The 15,416-nt window shown below is 37.0% G+C and overlaps 2 protein-coding genes across 3 annotated transcripts in view; one reads left to right on the top strand and one right to left on the bottom strand.

Moving 5' to 3' along the window:
- The window catches only part of LOC129267042 (serine/arginine repetitive matrix protein 1-like), a 33,308-nt gene extending 28,805 nt beyond the window's left edge, over positions 1 to 4,503 (top strand). For both annotated transcript variants that reach the window (XM_064102656.1, XM_064102661.1), the window contains exon 7: positions 87 to 4,503. In XM_064102656.1, the coding sequence (XP_063958726.1) occupies positions 87 to 107 (21 nt within the window). In that variant the 3' untranslated portion in view covers positions 108 to 4,503. The remainder of the gene's footprint in view (positions 1 to 86) is intronic.
- A 411-nt stretch (positions 4,504 to 4,914) lies between these two features.
- On the bottom strand, positions 4,915 to 15,102 carry LOC129262609 (transcription termination factor 3, mitochondrial-like). The gene is made up of 5 exons (XM_054900748.2): positions 14,112 to 15,102; positions 13,117 to 13,209; positions 11,684 to 11,804; positions 9,349 to 9,473; positions 4,915 to 8,015 (listed from the first exon to the last, which is right to left on the bottom strand). The coding sequence occupies exons 1-5, from the start codon at positions 14,961 to 14,963 to the stop codon at positions 7,857 to 7,859; spliced, it is 1,350 nt and encodes a 449-aa protein (XP_054756723.2). The 5' UTR covers positions 14,964 to 15,102; the 3' UTR covers positions 4,915 to 7,856.
- Between the last annotated feature and the right edge of the window lie 314 nt (positions 15,103 to 15,416).

Consider the following 15,416-nt stretch of genomic DNA (forward strand, 5'->3'; position numbering starts at 1 on the left):
TATTTGGTTTAGTATACATCTATGTCATCTTCCTCTTCAAGATATCCTTTCATTTCAAATCCTTTTCTCTTCTCACTCACACACAGAAAAGAGAAAGCAAGAAATAACTTCAGAACTCCAGCAACCTGCAGTTTTATAAACTTGTGAGAGATTTGAACCACTCATCAAGCTTGTGAGAAATGGATTTACATCTGGTTATCACTTGGAAGATTATCAAATTACATTTGTACATGTAGCAATAGAATAATTGTAGACATTGTTATACATAAACGTCTCTCGATGCATTTCAGGCCATTTCTCAGAGTTAAGTGTGACTTTAAGTCATGTTTGAATGCAAAGGTACTAAGAATCCTGCCATGGCAGCCGGGTCCTTTCGCAAGGTGTATATACATTTGTCACTATCCACCCAGGTGTAGTAAATACCCGGTAGGTGCTTCACAAAGCTGTTCTTAAGGTAAGAGCAACTTTAAGAACGATTGGTGATCCTTTCTTGTGTTAATGGTATACACCAACATGTTCATTGGCGATGGTTTAGCGCATAAGAAAGGATCACCAGCCGTTCTTTAAGTCGCTGTTAACTTATAAACAGCTTTATGAAATGGCCCACCGGAAGGAGGGAATTCCTTGAATGCTCGAGTCTGATAAGGGTGCCTTGTTAAAGCCAGGATACTAGTATGCAGCATTTTCAAACATTACATTAAGCACTATATAAATGTTGCATAATTTAAACATTAATTCCCTGAACACAAAGGAGATAAATTGTGTCTATTTCTTAAAGTGAATAGTTGGATAGAATGCTTTTCAACCAGGTTTATATTAAGCAGGTACTCTGTGGTCCAACCCTTTTACTTTATCTTTAGTTTTGTGATTTACACAAAGCCACTCAATGTGTTTACTGCATTTCCATTTCTGTGCTGCAGTACTTCCCGATAAATCCAATCTTGTGAATTCAACAAAAAATGATTTTGGCAAGTTTCGCCATTTACAAAAATACTATCTTGGGAGTGTTTCATGAAACAAATAATGATTTTCACTGACAAATCTGCTCTGAGCCAATCAGAAGCAAGGATTTCAGTAGCTTATGACTTTAGGTCAATTGAATTCTCAGACTATTAGTTTCATGAAATGCTCCCCATATCTGAAGATGCTCCTGAAGGAGTCGATATATTTCAATACTTGTTTGCTTTAATATACCCTGCATATTCATGACTTCAGATTTGCTTTAATTTCTACCAGTGGCCATATTCAGACCTATATTTTTCTTGACACTGGGCAATCGGTTCTTTAAGATTATAAATCAGATACGGTAGTCCTGTGCCAAATATTAACTTATAGTTCTTTAGTTAAAGGGGAAGTTCACCCTGAAGAAAAGTTTGTTGTAAGAAATAGCAGAAAAAATATTTTAAAAATATTGGCCAATGTTTGAGGGAAATCCGTTAAAGATAAAGAGTTATTAGGATTTTAGGTTTTGGATTTGTGACGTCATACACTAGCAGCTGCCCATATGTTGTATGATATAAAATGCATGAATTTCACTTTTTTGATGGTTTCTGATGACTTATTTTTGTTTTCTATTTACGATCGATTGTGAAATGATTTGTCTATTAATATACAAAAGGTACAGTAAAAATCATTTTCAATTTTCTGAGAAATTTCATTGATTTTTTAACCATTCGCTGTGTAGGAATGCTGCTCGCATATGACGTCACAAATCAAATAATTGAAAGTATAAGAACTTTTTAATTCTTTGATGGATTTTTCTCAAACCTTTGCCAATATTTTTTATTAATTTTTTCTGCTATTTTTAAAATAAACTTTTTGCCAGGGTGAACTTCCCCTTTAAGGGGACATTAAAGTTGAGAGAAAATCTTAATAGGACCCATGTACGATCAATACTTGGTTTTTTCACACACATTTGATCAGCGTAAGATTGATTATATGTCACAGAGCACTAATCATCTTCATTTTCTTGTATGTATAATACACAGTTCAATTCACTATAATTTTGCTGATGTTTTTATGTGTTGTATGTTATTCATGTATTCCTCTGTAGGGCTGAATGAGGTCCTGTCATTTTTGTTGTTTTTAAAGAAAAAAAATGTACTGTTGAATGCTCTTTGATGCTTCGTTATATGATTTCTTGTCTGATAACCAACTCTGGCATGGCTGATATGTTGCCAAGTTGGGGGTTCACCCCCCCCCCCTCATTATTTTTTGAAAACCTTTATTTTTTTGCTTGTCAATTTTTTTTTTACGAATTGGCTTGTCAAAATTTTCATTCAAATCAACCCCCCCTTCCAAATATCCTGCCTAGGTAGTGAAAGTAGCCCCTGAAAAATATTTTGCCTGGAATCAAGACCAGGTGAGAATTTCATGAAAGGACTTGTCAGACGTTTTATCTAACAAGTCCTGTTTTATCCGACAGTAACTATGGTAACAGTGCCTCTCAGCCAATCATAATCAAGGAAACTTGTCAGACCTGACAACCTGTCTGACGAAAATGTTGATGAAACCCTCCCCTGATACAAAATTATACAATGTCTCTGTCATCTGTAAGAGTTGTTTATATAGAGGGGAGGGTCTCCGATATTTAAAACCAAAGGATTTAAAGCAGCGTCACCCATGAGTGCATAATATTTTTTCCCAGTAGAATGTTTTCATTTTTTTTACTGTATAAATTTGTATGGGAAGTGTGATAAAAGATATTCAGAGCTTTCAAATTGTTTGCATATTTAGATTTTTTTTTTTTATAAGTCAATTGCATGGTTCTACTCTTCAAATGCCCGTACTTTCATATTATTCCCCCCCCCAAAAAAAAAACCCCATGTATTTCTTAATTGTATGCTTAACAGCACAGAGCCGAAGCTTAAGGGGAACCCCCCCCCCCCCACGTACAAGTGTTTATGTTATGTTTGATATGTTATGAGCTCTTTAACAGTGTTATATATTTTTTTAAGAATGATCTGCCTTGCTTGGTGAATGTTCCCAATATTGATGTCATCTTTTAGGTACATTTATGCACTACCAGTAATATTGTTGTACAAAGATTGTAATGATGCTTTAATCTTCATGTCCCTCAAATGTAAACTGCTATAGGACTTCCATTTCTTAACAGAGGACTTGCCTATAAATTCAGAACTTTGTATTTTTGAGACATTGGAACACGAAAACCTTCCTAACGTAGCAAAAAGTATTTGATGAAATTTTAATAGTATTGTAGTTCATTCTCATTTAAATGGTTAAAAGTCTAAGTCCCTCAACAAAAAGTTTTCCCCTTTGAGATCTTTGTCACTGTGTAAGTTTCTGGGGGGGTTGTGTTGTTTTTTTAGTATCCAAAAAGAAAAACACTGTATTTTATTATGTTTGGTGGTTTTTTGTCTCACCTGCATAGCAGAGTGAGACTATAGGCGCCGCTTTTCCGACGGCGGCGGCGGCGTCAACACCAAATCTTAACCTGAGGTTAAGTTTTTGAAATGACAGCATAACTTAGAAAGTATATGGACCTAGTTCATGAAACTTGGCCATAAGGTTAATCAAGTATTACTGAACATCCTGCCTGAGTTTCATGTCACATGACCAAGGTCAAAGGTCATTTAGGGTCAATGAACTTAGACCATGTTGGGGGAATCAACATCAAAATCTTAACCTAAGGTTAAGTTTTTGAAATGTCATCATAACTTAGAAAATATATGGACCTAGTTCATGAAACTTATACATAAGGTTAATCAAGTATCACTGAACATCCTGCATGAGTTTCACGTCACATGACCAAGGTCAAAGGTCATTTAGGGTCAATGAACTTTGGCCGAATTGGGGGTATCTGTTGAATTACCATCATAACTTTGAAAGTTTATGGATCTGATTCATGAAACTTGGACATAATAGTAATCAAGTATTACTGAACATCCCGTGCAAGTTTCAGGTCACATGATCAAGGTCAAAGGTCATTTAGGGTCAATGAACTTTGGCCAAATTGGGGTATTTGTTGAATTACAGCCATAAATTTGAAAGTGTGTTGGTCTACGGTAGTTCATAAAACTTGGACATAATAGTAATCAAGTATCACTGAACATCCTGTGCGAGTTTCAGGTCACATGATCAAGGTCAAAGGTCATGTAAGGTCAAAGAACTTTGGCCACGTTGGGGGTATTTGTTGAATTGCCATCATATCTCTATAAGTGTATTGGTCTAGTTCATAAAACGTGGAAATAAGAGTATCACTGAACATCTTGTGCGAGTTATAGTAGTTTTCAAAATCAGCACTGCTGCTATATTGAATCGCGTGATGCAGGTGAGACGGCCAGAGGCATTCCACTTGTTTTTATAACTTTAGTATGTATTTTATCATCTGAAATTTCATGTGAGGGCTCTTAGAGATACATACCAATATGCATCATCTCTTTACTTTTAGAATTCAATGAATTTTGAAAAGGAGCATTCATCCAATCACTCTCACAACTGAAATGAGTTAAAGAATAAAAGCAACATGTTTTTCAAAATAAATACAGCTTGTTTCCATTTGTTTACATTTGTATAGAAATCTTTATTGCAAAAAATACAATTACAACACTGCATGTGATAAAAGATCCTTATGCAAGACATTATGTAGAGGCCCCACCACTGAAAATGATTATTATCATTTGTGCTACCTGCTATACTGAATTTGATTGATACATCATAATTGAAAACGTTGATGGGTCAAATATACCTTTGGCGAGGTTACTTCTGCTGTAATCTGGCCGATTGGATTGAATATGGTTGATTCAGCAAGAATATGAATTAATTGAAATATATGCATTCCTCACCTTGGCAATGGGGAGTTGTTGCTCCACAATCCTCAACGGATTCTAGAACAGAGAAAATGTATTGTCAAATGCCCTTTGTGACAATGAACAAACAAGAAGTCTGTCTGAAATTAGTGAATCAAAATGGTAGTTTCGCCCCAGACTCTTGACAAACGATTAATTGAAATTTTCCGTCGGCTCCAAAACTTAAGGACAGAACTGCTGTTCCTGTTCTCCAATTTTCAACAAACACCTGACCCAACAGCTGTTCTTTGTCACTTGACAGACATTTTCAATACATATTCTGTGTTCTTGAGTCTGTTGCACATCGTGGAGCAAAAAACTTTCATGATAAAACAAGATCCAGAATATTTTTTAATGGACAAGAAGAAGATCATACTTCAACTCCATCCCGGAAGCAATGGGTAATGTTCAACAGTTCAGACATGCAAAGTCTCACATATGATGCACAAGACTACCGGATTAGGGACTCTTGCTTATCCCCTCAAATATGTATCACATCCTATCCCCATATAAATTAATACTAATAATAATAGGCATTTATATGGCGCCATCTATCTGGAAATATTCTATTCCGAGGCGCACAATAAAAAAAAGAATGAGAAAGTTTGGACGAGTGTCAAAGTGCCAATAACTAAAGTTAGAAAAATAAGACTTCAGTTTAGATTTGAAGGTCTCCAGTGATGGTATAATTCTTACATTCAACGGCAAATTATTCCAGAGGGAAGGTGCTGAGGCAGAGAAAGCTCGCGTACCATATGCTACACGTGTCTTGGGAAGACTGGGGGGGCTGAATCAGCCCCCCCCCCCCTCTAAATTTTTCATGATAAATCCGCCGCGCAGATTTTTTTGATCGCGTCATTTGCTGACTTTTTACTTTCAAGTCTTGCGCAACTTTTGATTCCAAAATTGTGACACGCGGTTCCGAAATTACGCAGCATTTTGTAAGTGCATGCAGACCCAAAATTACTCAAAAACGTGAATTTGTGTACAAATCCAATGCAAATAGTGTTAGCCAAAATTCATCAATTATTTTCCCTTTTACTGATTAAAATCAATTCCATCTTGTTTATGGTCAAAATAAAAACCTTGTTAATTTTCATTGAAAAAACAATAAAAAAGAAATACATAAGAAATGTAGAAAACAATAAAATACATAAGAAAATAAAGGTGATGCTGAAATTTTGTACATTTGATCAAATCCCTATAAAGAGTCCGTGTACCAAAAATTAGCATTTTAGGGGTATTATTTAGTTAATTAGAGCAAACTTGATTTTATGCATAAATTAGCATAATTTATTAGCAATGAGATTTTTGGCAGAATTTGATTTTATAGTCTTGGAGATTATGCCATGGGTAACGCACGTGCCAATTTTCGTCGCAATCACGCGATATACAGCCGAGATCATAAGGTGGGGGGCTGAATCAGTCCCCCCCCCCCCCTCAGTCTTCTTAGGCGTCAAAAGTAGCCCAGTCTATTTAGGGTTAAGAAGTTGCTGGTGTGATGATCTTGGGCTACGAGCTGGTGTGAGTCAGAAAATTTCTGGCATAGCTGGTCTTTGAACTTGATATCTCTGAACGGATGTCAACAGCTATTGCAACAGTCTCAAAATTGGATTCAAACACTGCCCAAAGAAATGACAAGTCATTGCAAACACAAGTTCCAATTGATTCTGGGAGAAAATTACTAATTTCCAAGAAATAAGCAAAATATAAGATGTTCCCTCATGTGCTTAACAGTGTTTGGATTTTCAGTGTGCTCGCTATTCAGCTTTATAGATTGGATTAAAAAATCTGGTTTACCCAATTATCCAAATCTATGTGAAACTATTGCATTCTGCAACTACATGGCCGGGTATTCTGAAGTCGGGTTTAACTTAAACTCAGGTTCAAAGTTGTGGTTTAAGTATGGATAGCCAATTGTTACATAAATCACTAATAGAAGACATAAAGTTGTATGTTTCTTATGTTTACTGTGCTCTTTCCTGATTAATCGATGGTGAAGACAATCATCTATTTATACTTCCTAGACAATTATGAATGATATGAGAGCCAAATGAGATGAAATATGATATCTGTTAGTGTTAGTGATTTATATAACAATTGGCTATCCATACTTAAACCACAAGTTTAAACCTGAGTTTAAGTTAAACCCAACTCCAGAATACGGGCTCATGAGTTTAGTTGAGTCATTAATTTGTGAATCTTCAACGGCTTGATTTTTATCGAGTGGAATCAGTGTAACTTTCATGCAAGCAAACCTCATATAATTTGAACCATGGAAGCATTTTATATTAAACCAGTTTCACGTTAACAGCATCACAAATGGCTGGTCTTCACAAATAGACCAATTCGTAGTTACTTCATGGACAATTTTGGTCAAATGACCTTTCATTTCTTTCATTATGATAGGCAGATTTCAAAGCAAAATATTACGTGAGCTTGCCTTACATAGCAGGATGAAGAAATTGAATAGACCAGGGGAGCGTTTCATGAAAGTTGTCAGCACTGACAAGTTGGCTTTCTCCGACAGTTACCATAGTAACAGTCAGAGGCAAGTGCCTCACAGCCAATCAAACCAAGGATTTCACTGAAATTGTCAGCACTGACAATTTAGTCAGTGCTGACAACTTTCATGAAACACCCCCCAGGTGACTAGAATAGCACACCAATGAACACTTTATGAAGGTATTTGTTGCATTCCTACTTTGAATGCATATCATAGCATGTTGCACAATGTTCTTGGCAAACTGTGAAATACCAGTCGTTCGTGGACGCATTGTTGTTTTTTGTGGATGTAAATGAAAACCACAATTCAAAAGAATATATGAATAATCAAGACATCAAAGTTGGTGCTTATCTCATTAGATTTTAAACCACCATCTCACTTTAGTACAAATGACCTTCCTCTGATCATGCGTAGAATCTTTTGATCATGCGCAGAAAGGAACTTCGAACTGGCTTATTCCTTGTATTCTCATGAAGTCCTGGCGATGTTTTTACGGAAAGCCATTTGAATAAGAAGATGTGCGCCTTCCTATGATGAAAGCATCATGAACGGCTTGTCTTCAAGAACCTCTCATATTCTCCGAGTGAAGTCCTAGCGATGTCTTTGCAGAAGGCCTCATCAGGTAGTTTGAACATGGACATCAGCGGAACATAACCAGGCTCTTTGGGATCATACTTGTTCCGTCCTAGCAATGTCAGATACTAGGAGAAAGATTCAAGAGAAAGGAAACTACATCAAAATCAACTACAAAACCCTACCTAACCCCAATACAACACAAAAATCCTCCATAAGTTGCAAATATCAAACAGCAATTCTGATTGGTTGATATTCATGTAATTTTACCAAGGTAAATTGTTCAAATGAAAAATATTTCATATTATATTGGATGGCTCAGAATGGAATACCAGAAATATTCCAAGAGTTTGGGAAAATATTCCACAAATTGCAAATAAGTGGAATACTGTCCCTAACGTGTGGAATATTTCTGGTATTTCATGAAATAATGCCATCCAATATAATTATCATCTATACAACCCCCCCCCCCCCAAAAAAAAAAGAGGGAGAAATTTGATATAACAAAGTTATATCACTTATCACATTATGGCATCACTTTATAAGGATCAATTTTGGTCATTGACATGCGACTTACATGTACATGTAGTTCATTATGACGTCATTGAGATCTATGCTGCGCATCGCATTGCTTTCACTGTTGTATGCATTGTATATTTGTGTGAAAGACTGTTGAATATGGTCTCGTACTCAACAGTAAATTTTGTACAGGAGCCTATGGATTTCGGTCATTTTAGGGATACGCTCTGATACTGCACAGGCAACTGATGCAGACCAAAATGTGCATTTTAAATGTATGGCTAAAACGCACTATATAGATGATAATTAGTTCTGTTGAATCCAAAAATAAAAGTAATATGGAAAGACCAGAGGTGGGAAGCTCTAATGGCTTGAAGGGCCCTTACCAAAAACTCTGTCCTTGATTGCAAAGAAAATTGACACGTACATCACCAATGATGTTATCTACAAAATGTATGATTGATTGTTTGAAAATTATCAAAATTAATTTTCAATAAATTGATTCTGCTAATTTATGCAGGAAATAAGAATTTGGCTGTAAACCTATGAATAAATTCCTTGAAGCTGAAATCTTTGGTTTGGAAAAGACTCTTGGTATTCTTATTAATGTCAAAAAATAATAAGTAACAAAATAATAATCATCCATTTTATAGGGGCCTTTTATGTACATTTTTTTTTGTTTTTCAACTTTTTCTGTTTCTGTTTTTATCTTGATTTTTATTCACATTTATCTAACAATAAACACCATGAAATACATTCATTTGGTAGCAAAAGTTGTGCAAGACTTGAAAAAGGAAAAGCATAAAATGAGGAGACACAATCCTTCACACAGTGTTTTTATTGCCAAAAATGTTAAGGGGCTTTTTAGGCCACCAGAGTAAGGGTTAAACAAGTCCTCCAAATAAAGTCTTCACCTATGAGTCAGAGGAATAAGAACACTACCTTGTGTCGATCCTTGACCCTGTTAACCTGGCCGAGGAAGATTTCTGGTGACTTTAGAAACGTCTTGTGTGGGATCTCCAAGACGTTGTGGAGGTAGTCAAAAGTTGAAATCAAACGATGTTTACCTGTGAGGTCACAAAAATGTGCGATACTTTGTACGATTTTAGAATTCCTTTCCACCATTTAGAAACATCTTATTTACATTTTCATTCGTGTTCACTACTTTATCAGATAATTTCCAACTTACATGTAACTGATAAATATTTCAGTATTGCAAAAAAAGAATTCCTTGACAGCATCACAGCAAAGAACACCTACGGTACTGATTATCCAAGTGTACATAAGTATGGTACCCTAAATGGGTACCCGGTAGGATGCGAAAGATATTTTATGTTTGAATTTGCCAGCGCCATAATGAGGCTGTGATGAATGCAAGGAATGCTCCCCAGGGAGTGGAAATTGTGCATTTTTCGGGCAGGATTGAAATGAATCCAATGACCGAGGTAATAATATGCCGTAAAGCGCTTGGAGCCATTATGGGAAAAGCACTCTATAAAAATGGGCTATTATTATTATCAAAATATTTGAGAGAGTACTCTTTCACATAGCATATGATAATTATGTGTTCATGAATTATTTTTTTCCATTTTTTTTACTCACAAAGTAGAGCAAAGCGTCTTGCATGTGATGACCTTATCCGGTCAATATTGTCCATGTTTTTTTACCTCATCGGTAAAAATTTAGTACAGTTATTACCTAGAGTTATCTAGGGAATGGGGCTAAATGGATAAAATTGTAAATGACTGAACAGTCTCCACTCCCTGGGGAGAAATTCACGCAAAAGAAGGGCTAAAACAAAAAACAGTACCAGAAACTATGATTACAATAGCCTCAAAGAAACTGTTTCAAAGCAACTGGAAAAGTTTTATTATTTCATAGATCCCAATTGAAGCTAAAAAGGGAATTGACCTACTTATAAACCCTCTACGCAACTATGTACCACAATGCAAGTTTTCTAAATATTCAATGTTTGCAAGCTGAGCATTTTACCTCAAAATTCAAATTAGCAGGTTTCAAGAATAGGCCTTATTGTGCTTGTCAACCGCCTAAATACTTTGTTAGGAGAGCTGTATTTCCATTAAAAAAAAATATATATATTGGCTGGCAAGCATTAAAAGTGCATAGAGATTCTATTTTTGTGTTTTGCAGCTTTCACGTTTTTGATTGATTTATGAATTGCCATTTTAACTTCTTGCTTCAGTTGGGATTGGGGAATTTATTGAATTGAGAAGAAATTAGCTCACTTGGCGGTATGCAAGTCATGCAACTAACACGCTAGTGGTGACCATGTCTTGGGTGTCAAATCAGATTCTCATTCCCTTTGATTCTCATCCACTTCAGTTCAGGGGCGGATCCAGGATTTTCCAAAGGGGGGGGGGGGGGGCAAATATTTTGGAAAAAAATTTTGACAAGCCAAAAAAAAAACGGGTTTCCAACCACAAATTAAGGATATTTCGTACCCGAAAAAATTTTGACAAAAAAAGGTCTTCTTTTTCAAAAGAGGGGGCACACCTCGTTTTGAATGGCATTTTTACATTACAAATTTTAATTTTTGCTTCTCAAAGGGGGGGGGGGGGTCCCCCCTGGATCCGCGCCTGCTTCAGTTGAAATCCAAACTTTGTAAATAAGAAAACTAGTAAAGTGCAAAGTTTAAATTTTCTCAAAATTTGGTGAATGAAAATGTACTCCAAGTGTGTAAAAAGTCAAACTTGGGGGTTTCTCATTTAACACAAATGCTATTACAACAGCTGTTTGTAACCTATCAAAGTTACACACCAGATTTTCATTTGTGTTGATATAGTTCCAAAGAAATGATCCCCAGTCATTCACAACGTTGCTCATAACTTTAACAGCTTTATTAAACGGCCACCACACCACAAATGTAAGCAATTACCGGGTAATCATATGTTTGATTTTTATGATTGTACATTGTAGTCAACTGATGGAATCAAGATCCGTAACAAAATCTTCTGTGATGATTGTTAAGCTTTGTGTTACGGGCCTCAAGGTCAGCAGTCATTCATAACATACAGACAGCATTATTAAACACCACCAGGTGGCCGTTTCATAAAGCTGTTCGTAAGTGAAGAGCGACCTTAAGAAAGACTGGTGAACCTTTCTTTCGCACTAAATAATCACCAATGAACATTTAATGGTGAATATCATATACCACAAGAAAGGATCACTAATCGTTCTTAAGTCACTCTAAACTTAAGAACAGCCTTGTGAAAATGCCCCCCTCCTCTGTATCAACAATATAAGCCTTCAAACATACCTCTGAGCATCATTGCTGGTTCTTTGAGGACCATGGAGCGTAAAGCAACCTTACTGAAACCACACTGGAACTCTAGGACAAACAAATTCTCCTTCGGTCTTGAAACTTTCATGGTGACCAGCTAAAAGCATAAAAATAAATAAAAAAAAAAAAAGCTAAAGCAATGGATGCATTGTCCAAATGCTCATCCTATGATTACTGCCACAAGATGGAAAACTCTTGAAAAATCACATTTGTAATGGTGTTTGAATATCCACAAAGGTCATAGGGATATCCATGGAACTAGCAGAGATGAGATAATTCAGGGAGGGATGCTAAATTCTACCCAACAGTGGGAAATCCCTCCCCGCCCCCAGCAAAAGAAATGAAATAAAAAATGAATCAACCCTGTTAAAACAATTACAGAAGATTTGATTGGGGAAAAGTACATAGAGGGAAGAAAGACAAATCTATATTGTTTCATAGAAGCTAGTGAGAACAACACATTAATGTCTACTCTCATAGTTAAGCCAAGAACAAAGCACATAAAATCAGAAATAAAGCACTTTGAATCGGTCTTGGATGAGGTACAATGATAACTGGATGTAAAGGCAAATCTTCCTCACTCAAATCTCAAGAAACCGCAGAAATCTTTTTGACTTAAATTGGTGAATTTTGTTGTTACATTTTGAAATAAAAAACACATTTTTCTTTTAGGCTTATATATTCTGGTCCCTGTTTTATAAAGGCCAATGGCCAATCAAGATCATTGTTGAAAGTACTTGCTCAAAACACTGACCAGGGGAGCGTTTCATGAAAGGGTTTGTCTGACATTTTATCTGACAAATCCTGTTCTATCCAACAGTTACCACAGTAACAGTGTTCCTCAGCCAATCAAAATCAAGGAAAGTTGTCAGATCTGACACCTTGTCGGACAAAAATGTTGATGAAACGCTCCTCAGGAATAAATCACAGAGATTCTTTCATATTTCATCCAAAACCTTTACGTCACCAGGCGCATATCCAGCATCAGATCCTACATAGCATTTCATGGGCCCAATTGTCTGGGGACAAAAGTGACTCTATCATGCTTGTGCACGGGCCCATACATTTCTTTGTCGTAGTTGATGCTGGATACACTATTGGTCATGGGGCTCTGGGGAGCGTTTCATCAACATTTATGTCCGACAAGTTGTCAGATCTGACAACTTTCCCTGATTCTGACTGGCTGAGAGGACTGTTGCTATGGTAATTGTCTGATAAAATCCTTTCATGAAACACTCTGATCTTTCAAGTTGCCTGACTTACATTGAGGTTAACTGTACTGTACACGTTTAAAGTCTAAGGATGCTCTGGAAAATGCAAAAGAGGGGATGGGGGAGGGGTCATCATTACACCCCACCCCTCAATAGATTCATCAAAATAATAGATTACAATACTGCAATGCAACTAACCTTGGGACACCTGGTGATAATCTCTCTGACTTTGGAATCAGAAAAACTTAAAAGCTGCTGAAAGTAACCTAGTTTGTTGTCAATCCTCTCCACCTTCAAAAAAAATATAAAAAGAAAGACATATCAAAATTAAATTACAACATAAAAGAGAGAGAGAGAACTAGAAATTTGACGTGTCCAAAGGACACAGACGCCCCCGCTTAACGCGATCAGAAATTAATTCAATATGATTAAACTTAATATCGTGCAGAAACCAATATAATTTAAACCTTTGAACCAAATCGCACATTTAATGAGCTGTGACCTTTGACCTGCGGACTCCGAATTCAAACTTAGCCTGTATTTTGGTGTCATCTACCTACACACCCAAATTTTTTAAATTCCATTAAATATTTTTCGAGTTATTGCGCGGAAACCAACTCGCATATTTTATGAGCTGTGACCTTTGACCCCTGGACTCCGAATTCGAACTTAGCCTGTATTTTGGTGTCATCTACCTACACACCAATATTTTTTTAAATCCAATCCATTAAACATTTTTTGGGTTATTGCGCGGAAACCAAGTGGGGGGACGGACGGACAAGGGCAATGCTTAGTGCCCCCATCGGACTTCGTTTGCGGGGGCATAAAAAAGGTCAAGGCATGTACATGTATTCTTTTATTGAGTATATTTGATTCACTGACAGAGATTCAAGTAGCAAACCAATCATTCAACAGAGAGAGAGAGAGGAGGGGGGGGTCTATGTGTCAACCCCCCCCCACACACACACACACAAAATTGAACAGCATGAAGTGACAAATAGCCGCCTGTGATAGGATAGTATCCCAATTTTTTGTTTAATTAAAGAATAATTATTGCATAGTAATGCATGTTACAGAACTCTCCACTGTAAAGTAAATGAAAATCATTCTTTCTGATAAATGAATTTCTTTGAAATGAAAGTTAAACTTAAAGAGGAACAGATGAATTCAAGTATATATAGTTTTATACTCACAGAGAAATTAAGGAAGTAAGGGGCACGACAAACAATCTGGGAAATGGCAGTCTCAGAAAACCCTTTTTGATGCAAATAATGTACCCTGGCTTCTAGATTCCGCACATCTTCACCAAGAATGAAAGGGTTCTTGGTGACAAAAGATCCTAGTTGCTCTCCTGGGACTCCCGTGTGATGTAAAAATGATAGCTTGTCCTTTATGTCTCTGTCAAAATCCATCTTCATAAGCATGGTGGCCACCCCTTTCCTGCTCTCCACCTTGGAAAGGTCCACGCCCATTCGCACAAGCTTCTGCAGGGTCTCGGAATGGTCCACATACGAGGCAAGGGCATATGTCTCTGGCATGAGTGGTATGTCAGCAAAGTGTTCAAGGATCTTGGGGTTCTCTGTCTCCTCAAGGATGTCAATCTCCAATTCCTGGTTCTGGTCCCAAACCTCAGCCTCGTCTTCAGGAATGACACTCGCATCTGCAGAAGACAGCTTTGTGTTCTGCAAACTCTTACTGGATAAACCATCATCTTCAAAGGAACTGTAAGTAACCCCATCCTCTCTTTTCATGTTCTCCCCAAAGTTCTCTAATCTTCCAGAGGCAGTTCTCTCAAATGCATCCGACTTAGATTCTGATATCAGTCTCTTGGGATGTACAAATTTCAATTTAGTTCCCGCCTTATGGAAATCGTGTTCTACCGAGGCCCTCTCAAAGCCAGATAATCCATGCTTATGCAACTGTTGGATCAACGAGATCTGGCCCTTGTTGGAAACTACGGGGACTGAAGCTCTCTTGCAGATACCAAGATAGGGAAAGATCCCCTTGAAGAGTCTGCAACCAAATTGGGGGCTGCGGCAAGTCATAATGGAAATCGCGAGGTGTTTTATTGCTGGAGTAGAAGAAATTCTTGGGGAAGAGAATATTAACTCATTCTTCCATCCAGTTTATTGATGATCTTCATTGCATGGTGGAACAGGATGACCATACCCATAGAAGTAGACTATTGAAAGAATAATAAAAAAATACAACATTTAATACTAGTCATCATCTCCATTGTAAGCAGGGACTTGGACAGAGCTCAACAACACTTCACAAACAGGTACTATGGGAGCTGTGCAGGCATGTCACTCTGATCCTCAAACAAAACTTACTGACAATCCCCCAAAGTTCAAAAGCCCAAATCATAATTTAGAGTAATTGGTAAACAAGGAAACATACAAGAGTGGCATGCTCCTTGAACCTTGAAGAGTATTGACAGTCTTGCCTGCATGGTGCAATTCAATACAGCTCTGCAGCTTCTGATACTGAAATAAGTT

This window comes from Lytechinus pictus, chromosome 1, assembly GCF_037042905.1.
Source record: "Lytechinus pictus isolate F3 Inbred chromosome 1, Lp3.0, whole genome shotgun sequence".
NCBI classification, from domain to species: Eukaryota; Metazoa; Echinodermata; class Echinoidea; order Temnopleuroida; family Toxopneustidae; genus Lytechinus; species Lytechinus pictus.

What these genes read in the sequence shown, in the direction of transcription:
- LOC129262609 (XM_054900748.2), bottom strand. Translation starts at nt 14,963, where the DNA reads ATGACTTGCCGCAGCCCCCAATTTGGTTGCAGACTCTTCAAGGGGATC. An exon ending in ACCAGCAATGATGCTCAGAG is followed by an intron (nt 9,474 to 11,683) that starts GTATGTTTGAAG and finishes GTGACCTCACAG; the next exon opens with GTAAACATCGTTTGATTTCA. An exon ending in GGGTCAAGGATCGACACAAG is followed by an intron (nt 8,016 to 9,348) that starts GTAGTGTTCTTA and finishes TCTTTCTCCTAG; the next exon opens with TATCTGACATTGCTAGGACG.